The sequence below is a fragment of the Schistocerca nitens genome, chromosome 1 (assembly GCF_023898315.1).
Source record: "Schistocerca nitens isolate TAMUIC-IGC-003100 chromosome 1, iqSchNite1.1, whole genome shotgun sequence".
NCBI lineage: Eukaryota > Metazoa > Arthropoda > Insecta > Orthoptera > Acrididae > Schistocerca > Schistocerca nitens.
This window is the reverse complement of record NC_064614.1, coordinates 324,340,444-324,349,221: the sequence shown is the minus strand read 5'-3', so window position 1 is coordinate 324,349,221 and position 8,778 is coordinate 324,340,444. Positions and strand designations below refer to the sequence as shown.

General features: G+C 43.8%; 1 protein-coding gene across 1 annotated transcript in view; it reads left to right on the top strand.

Annotated features, from left to right (window-relative positions):
- Positions 1-223: 223 nt before the first annotated feature.
- Positions 224-8,778, top strand: part of LOC126245375 (neural cell adhesion molecule 2-like) — a 624,777-nt gene continuing 616,222 nt past the window's right edge. Inside the window, exon 1 of the mRNA XM_049948313.1 lies at positions 224-315. Within this exon, the coding sequence (XP_049804270.1) occupies positions 309-315 (7 nt within the window). The 5' untranslated portion in view covers positions 224-308. The remainder of the gene's footprint in view (positions 316-8,778) is intronic.

Here is an 8,778-nt window from a genome sequence, read left to right as displayed (position 1 = left end):
TGGATCGTGTGTAACGCCCTGCGAACATTGGTATTCTACTGCTCGAACGACGGACGTGACAGTGTTTCTCTCTCCTAGGCCGGCCGCCGCCCGTGGTGTCGTGGTGGCTGGACGGTGTCGAAGTGAACCGGACGCCGCCGCAGCCGCCTGTGACGGCCGGCAGCGGGCAGCCGACCGCCGGCTACCCGGAGAGCGTGAGCCACGTGATCCGGCTGCCGCCGCTGGGCCGCCGCTATCTGCACAGCGAGCTCACCTGCAGGGCCTCCAACCACCCGGATGTCCTGCTCTCCACCAGCGTCGTCATCGACATGCTACGTGAGTACCCGCAGCGCCCGCTCGCATGTCTGTAAAACTTACTGGGGCATTCTCTCTGTCGTCAGTGACATATCTCTGTCTGTTACTACATTCTTAATCACTTAGTATGTGTGAGAACCGCAACTGTTGTAATCCATTTCAACTAATAAAACCCCAGCATCTGGCAGAAATTGATTTATTAATCACTCGATCACAACTAGTTTCGTGACCGTAAAGTCACATGTTCAGGTGTAAAACAGGCGAACCTAAAGAAGGTACAAAGTGTACAATTTGAAGCAACTGTGGCTTGACTGCGTCAAACTGCTGCTGCGTCAATTACCAGATGGGGCTGTCGACCTTAAATTGCGATTAGATCTCCATGAGGACAAATAATAGACGGCCTCTACATTACTGTTTGAAACTGGCGTGTAAAATACACATCCGTCACTCATAAAATGGCAGCGGACATGAGGCAACACGAAGCCCTAAAAATAAAATGGTGACGAGAATCGAAACCGCAGAATTGGACATATGTTGCCCTATCTTCTTACGCTATCATTTAGTTAATTTCTCTGATCAGTTTCATTCCTAGGAGTTACTTACAGGTGTCTGGAGGCTCCAGTCTCCTAGATTGGTGCCGGCCGGAGTGGCCGAGCGGTTCTAGACACTTCAGTTAGGAACCCTTCGACCGCTACGGTCGCAGGTTCGAATGCTGCCCCGGGCATGGATGTGTGTGATGTCCTTAGGTTAGTTAGGTTTGTTGTAGGGGAATGATGACCTCAGATGTTAAGTCCCGTAGTGCTCAGAGCCCATTCCTAGATTGGTCCTCCGGTTCCGCGCATACGCGCCTGGGTATTCTCACATTGTCATGACCCGCGCACTCATTGTGTTTTGCGCTGGTGTCTTAGCCGCTTTACCTTTGGTATGTTCACTCCACTTACTGGTAACATGGATATATTGGGAGGATTCTGGTCTTGGGTTCGGTTTCCGTCTTCAAGTTGTTTTCAGTGTTCCATCTTGCATCATGTCCTCTTTCATTGGATGGATAATGGATGCGTTTCTCAAGTAGGAAGACAGGCGACGTCTTTTATTTACCCTCACGGAGATCTAATCACAATTTAAGATCTGAAGTCTTCACTTGGCAATTGACACTGCAGCACTGTGATACTGCCAATCTACGTTTGATTCTAAAAGTAAACTTCGTATCTTGTTTAGTTTCACCCGTTTTCCACCTGAAGAAATGACTTTATGGTCACGTAAGTAGTTGCGGCTAAGTGATTAATATACCGATTTCTGGCGGCTGCTGAGGTTTTACAGCTGAACTGATGTATCATATTTCTTTCTGTAGACAAAGAAGTCAGTAAGAAATTCCAAACTGAACACCATCAATCGCCTAAATTTCCAGTTTTATTTTATTTTTGCTAGCAGTTTGTGTTACTCCACGCCATCTTCAGGCCCTCTGACCGACATGTAGAAAGATTTCCACCTCTCGTAGGGTGAAAATAGAGGCCAGGACGCAGTCAGTGGTACCCGTAGACTTCTTTCCAACAAAGCGATCCCTTCGATAGTCAGCCTGCAGACTGTTGACTGTACAGGAGGCGGGATTCTTCTTACACGTCGGTCAGGGTGCCTGAAAATGGTGTAGCGTAACGCTGAAACTTATAGCAAAAATAAAATATAACGGGAAATTTAAATGGCTGAAACTGTTTCGATTTGACATTTTATATTGAACAGCGGACGTCTCGCAAACATCCAGTATAAACATGGACTTAGAGAGACAAGAAGCCAATTATGCAGTCTCGGTACTAACCATCGGTACATAAACTAGATCTATTTTTCGTTATATGACTATTAATTTACTTAGACAGCGGCGTTCTCCATGCACTTCAGGACATACATATATAATCTTTGCTGTGCTTATGTCTATTCATGTCTGTGTCTATCCGTAATGAACTGCTGTACCCCACAAAGCTGAACTTTTGAAGGAACATACTCAGCTAAGGTGTTCAGTCAAAGATCTGTAGCCGTTTTGAGTCGTTTATGTCAGACATTTTCTGAATATCTTTGTATTTGCCAGTTATCTATAATCTGCCTTTACTATCTGCAAACCCCCAGGTAAACGGTTTTTATGAGTGACCCGGTTAAGTACTCCTTCTGTATCAGCCTTTTTTTGTATTTGCAGCACTGAAAAGTATAGTGTGAAAAACGTGTCGATCAGTGAAGCCCTTGTGCAAGTATGTTGCCCAAGCGACTCTTCTCATTGATTACATAGATGTATTTTTGTTTAATAGTGTTCTAGGAGTAGCGTCATTGGTTCACAATCGAAACGCCTTCGATCCCCTGTTCAAATCCCGCCGCTGCTTAAATTTTGATTAATAATCAGCATGGGCAGCCGAAGACTTCCGACAAATGTAGTCACCCCTCATTCTGCCAAACGCCTTTTCCAAGAAGGCGGAGGAGCGGAAAGAGGTTCAGGTCACAAGCTTGTCCTAAGAGTGGGAAACTGCCCCTAAAGGCGGAAGAATCAGCAATGATCAACGGCATGAGGATGCAGAAGGCAATGTAAACCACTGCATTAAAGACAGGTAACGTGTATCCACAGGACATGTGGCCTGTAATTGAAGAAGTGTTATGATGATCTCTCCATTGGCAAAATATTTCGGAGTAGTCCCCACTTCGGATCTCCGGGAAGGTACTGCCAACGGGGAGGTTACGATGAGAAAACGATTAAATAATCAACGGAAGAATAACGTCGGGGCTTGCAATGTCAGAAACTTGAACGTGGTAGGAAAACTAGAAAATGTGAAAAGGGAAATGCAAAGGCTCCCTCTAAAATAGTAGGGGTCAGTGAAGTGAAGTGGTAAGAAAGACAAAAAGATTTCTGGTCAGATCAGTATAGGGTAATATCAACAGCAGCAGAAAAAGGTATAACGGGAGTAGGATTCGTTATGAATAGCAAGGTAGGGCAGAGAGCGTGTTACTGTGAACAGTTCAGTGATAGGATTGTTCTTACCAGAATCGACAGCAAACCAACACCGACAACGATAGTTCAGGTATACATGCCGACGTCGCAAGCTGAAGATTAGGAGATAGAGAAAGTGTATGAGGATATTGAAAGGGTAATACAGTAATGTAAAGGAAGATGAAAATCTAATAGCCATGGGAGACGGGAATGCAGTTGTAGGGGAAGAAGCAGAAGATAGGGTTACAGGAGAATTTGGGCTTGGGACAAGAAATGAGAGAGGTGAAAGAATAATTGAAATCTGTAACAAGTTTCAGCTGGTATTAGTTGTTCAAGAATCACAAGAGGAGGAAGTATACTTGGAAAAGGCCGGCTGACACTGGAAGATTTCAGTTAGATTACATCATGGTCAGATGGAGATTCCGAAATCAGATACTGGATTGTAAGGCGTACCCAGGAGCAGAGACAGACTCAGATCAACATATAGTAGTGATGAAGAGTAGGCTGCAGTTTAAGACATTAGTCAGGAAGAAACAATATGCTAAGAAGTGGGATACGGAAGTACTAACGACTGATGAGACACACAGGAAGTCCTCTAACGCTATTGATACAGCAATAAGGAATAGCCCAGTAGGTGAATACATTTGAAGAGGAATGGGCATCTCTAAAAAGGGCCATCACAGAAGTTGGGAAGGAAAACATATGTACAAAAGAGGTAACTGCGAAGAAACCATGCGTAACAGAATAAATACTCCAATTTATCGATGTAAGGATGAAGTACAAAAATGTTCCGGGAAAATCAGGAATAGCGAATTACAAGTCGCTGAGGAATGAAATAAATAGGAAGTGCAGGGAAGCTAAGGGGAAATGGCTGCAGGAAAAATGTGAAGACATCGAAAAAGAAATGATTGCCGAAAGGACAAACTCATCATACAGGAAAGAGTGCAACATTAAGAGTGCAACGGTATTATCTCTGCTAAATGCAGAGGAGAGAGCGGTAGGCGGAAAGAATATATTGAATGCCTCTGTGAGGAGGAAGATTTGTCTGATGTGGTAGAAGAAGGAACAGGAGTCGAATTAGAAGAGATAGTTTATCCAGTATTAGAATCAGATTTTAAAAGAGCTTTGGAGGATTTAAGATCAAATAAGGCAGAAGGGATAGATAACACTCCATCAGAATTTCTAAAATCATTTGGGGAAGTGGCACCAAAACGACCATTCACGTTAGTGTGTAGAGTGTATGAGTTGGGCGACATACCATCTGACTTTCGGAAAAGCAGCATCCACACAATTCCGAAGACAACAAGAGTTGACAAGTGCTCGATTCCCGGCGGGGTCAGGGATTTTCTCTGCCTCATGATGGCTGGGTGTTGTGTGATGTCCCTAGGTTAGTTAGGTTTAAGTAGTTCTAAGTTCTAGGGGACTGATGACCATGGATGTTAAGTCCCATAGTGCTCAGAGCCATTTGAAGCATTTGACAAGTGCGAGAATTACTGCACAATCAGCTTAACAGCTCATGCAGCCAAGTTGCTTACAGGAATAATATAGAGAAGAATGGAAAATAAAATTGAGGATGCGCTAGATGACGATCAGTTTGCCTTTAGGAAAGGTAAATGCACGAGAGAGGCAACTCTGACGTTGCAGTTCCCAATGGAAGTAGTCTAAAGAAAAATCAAGACACTTTCTTAGGATTTGTCGACCTGGAAAAAGCGTTCGACAATGCAAAATGGTGCAAGATGTTCGAAATTCGGAGAAAAGTATGGGTAAGCTATAGGGAGAGAGGGGTCATATACAATGTGTACAACAGCCAAGAGGAAACAATAAGAGCGGACGACCAAGAACGAAGTGCTCGTATTAAAAGCGTGTAAGATAAGGATGTAGCCTTTCGCCCCTACTGTTCAATCTGTACATCGAGGAAGCAACGATGGAAATAAAAGGAAGGTTCGGGAGTAGAATTAAAATTCAAGGTGAAAGGATAACAATGACTCGTTTCGCTGTTGACATTGCTATCCTAAGTGAAAGTAAAGAAGAATTACATGATCTGCTGAACGGAATGAACAGTCTAATGAGTACAGAGTATTGATTGAGAGTAAATAGAAGAAAGACGAAGGTAATGAGAAATAGTAGAAATGAGAACAACGAGAAAATGAACATAAAAAAATGGCTCTGAGCACTATGGGACTTAACATCTAAGGTCATCAGTCCCCTAGAACTTACAACTACTTAAACCTAACTAACCTAAGGACACCACCCACATCCATGCCCGAGTCAGGATTCGAACCTGCGACCGTAGCGGTCGCGCGGTTCCAGACAAGTGCATAAGATCGCTCGGCCACACTGGCCGGCGAACTTAACATTTTTAAATGTTTTGATGGTTACGGAGTAGATGAAGTTAAGGAATTCTACTTCAAGACTGCTTGTGTCGCAGTCATATGTTATTCAACACTTTCTTTGAGTTGTCAAGGCTGTACGCCTGGTTGGTTACGAAGGAGTTGAAGTTTGTGATGTCTGAAAATGGATGTAATCCCGAAACGCGTGACATGTTCTAATAAAAGAGTCAATTGTGCATCTCATGACTTTATTGCAATTGTACAGCACTGGTTGCCAATTATTAACATAAAAATGAGCGCAGGCCTCAAACGGGATTTTATGTCCTATATATCAGCTTCTATTGTATCGTAATGACGAACTGATGGCACACTGGTAGCACACTGCCTAACGCTCACTCACCTCACAGGCCTACAGAACGATCACAGCTAGTATAAAATCAGCTGGTACTCGATCACAAAAGATAGCATTGCAGCCTACATCGACACATTACTTTAGAACTTTCAGTGTCTACAATAAACTTATAAGGATAAGTCCAAAACAAATGCATACCCGTCCTTCATATCCTTTTCTTTCGCAAGATTCCAACTTTTGTTCTACAGCTTTTCTATTTACGGAGGTCATAAAAAATTCCGTCTTGCATGTATTCAAATTTAACTCCACCTCTTTCCGCAAGACGCGCCGCTGTAGCACTCCGTCAAGATGGCTTCTAGACTCGATGTTCGTCTGAAGCAAAGTGCAGTAATAAGTTCCTAGACTGACGATCTTTGACCAGTACAGGACCTATCTATTCCTAATTTCTGAAGCGAAGATCCCTTTGACCGTTTTTTGTGGAGCTAAGTGTCATTCAATTTTGACAGGGGAAACCTCTATTTCTGCTAGACTTTCCGTTGTATGTAGGCTCGTTTCTTATTTAAAGTCTATGTTACATTTGGTAAATAGATCCGATTAAAACAATATTTTAAATTTTTAATGCAAATCATGGTTTAAAATAATGAATAAATCTCTACCTTTAGAAGTACATTATATTTTCCTACCAATGTAACTTCTTGGGAGCCTGCCTTTGGCACACGTGTGTCTTTGGTTTTGAAAGCATGGTCGCGTCGGTATATATGTAACGAAGTGTGAGGAAGGAATTATATTATCTTACTTGTAACTTCGGACTATCGGCTGTCAAGTTGTTATTTGGTTTATACAGAAGAAAATTGTATTTTAGTGATAATGCGATGCAAATCTGTTTGTCAAAAGCACACGAAGAGAATTTTCTTGTATTACATAAATAGCCAAAAAGAAAGTTTGCATTTTATTTAAGCAACCGACCGAAACGCTAATCATTTTTACACCCGGCTCAGCGAAAGATATCTTCCTCGAGGTAACTCAGCCGATTTGAAGTATCTGCAATCAGTGTTTGAATGTGCAGTGTGATTATAATAAAACTTACAAAACGGTGTAGAAATAACACCTCTGGTCAGAATGGCGTCAAATTGCAACTAACTGAATATTATCGGAGAAGGGGGGAAACGTATGGCAAAAGAAAAAATAGTGAGAAAACTGATCTATAGTTGGCTCTGTATGTGTCAGAATAAGTAAATGAAAACACCTTTCATGTGCACGACCCATTGAAGTCGGTATAAAAACGCGGGGTGCACGGTTTTTCCTTCTATCGCGTCTGCGACGTTCGCCATGACTATCTCAGTGAAGGATCGCGTTATGCTTGTAAGGCTGTATTACAAGGTTAGTGAGCGTACACACGTCGCTCTGCAGAAGTTCTGGACACTGAAAGTTTGAAAAAAGGCGTTGGTCTGATAACTGCCGTGGGTCTGGAGAAAATGATTCGGAAATTCGAAAAGACGGGTTCTTTTGGTGTGCAGCCTTGTAGAATGAAGAAACGAATTGATTCGACGTCGGTGGAAGCAGTGGCCACAGCAATGCAGGAGCAGACGAGTGGCGATGTGCAAACGTGTAGTGCATGGAGAATTGCCCAGACATTGGACATATCCTTGAGCACGGTGCGTAAAATCCTAAGAAACATCCTTCTTTGCTATCCATTCAAAATTACCCATGTGCACGAGTTGCTTCCTGTTGACCTGCCAGCAAGAGAGACTTCTGCTTTAGAATTTCTTGCTCACATGAAAGTGGACAATGATTGGCCGTTGATGATTTTGTGGACAGACGATGCCCACTTCCATCTGACAGGATATGTCAATACACAGCATTGTAGAATATGGGCAACGGAAAATCCACACGCAAATCAACCAGTACCACTTCATCCTCGAAAGGTCACTGTGTGGTGCGAGTTTACGGCATCATTTATCATAGGGTCATGTTTTTTTCGAAGAGACAGGTGCTTCCGGTCATGTTACCTGTATCGTCATTGGTACGGATGTCTTTTGCTCCACTATGTCATTCCATTTCTCCAACAGCGTTGATGTGTGGATGGTACAAGGGGGAGTTGGAAAATGCTTCCCCTGTCGACTGTGGGCAGAGTAGTGTTATGTGGGCAAGAGACGACACTGCAGGAGAACGCGCACATGCAAGACGCCGATACACCATTGGGTAGAGGTCGACCGCGATCAAGCAGATGGCGCTGTCGCAGTTCCTGCGCAAAGAGGAGGCCAGCCGCTCAGTCTTTTCCCGGAGCTATGGAGAGATAGTGGCTTTTAGAATCGTGGTCAAAGGCGGAAGTGAGAGCTGTTATCCGCTATGAATGGGCACATCGAGTATCAGGCACAGAAATTCATAACCGCCTTGTTAAGGTGTGTGGTTGAGAAGTGATGTCGAGGCAAATGGTGCGGCGATGGTGCCAGCAATTCAGTGATGGAAGTCAGCAAGTGCAGGACATACCGAGACCCGGACGGACGCGCACGGCCACTACAGATGCAAATGTCAGGAAGGTAGATGACATGATTAAAAAGAACAGGTGTATCACCATCGATGGAGTAACGGCAGAACTTGGAATCGGACATGAGCGAGCTCACACGATCATCCACGACATTCTTCGATACAGGAAGGTGTCAGCACGATAGGTGCCCCGTCACACATGGAACAAGGCATCTCGTTCAGCCTTGAGCAGCTCGTGCGTTACCATTAATCTGGCATGGTGACGGGGGATGATACGTGGGTCCACCATTACACGCCCGAATCGAAGGCCGCATCCATGGAATGGAAACATAAGTCATCACCTGTCCGAAATA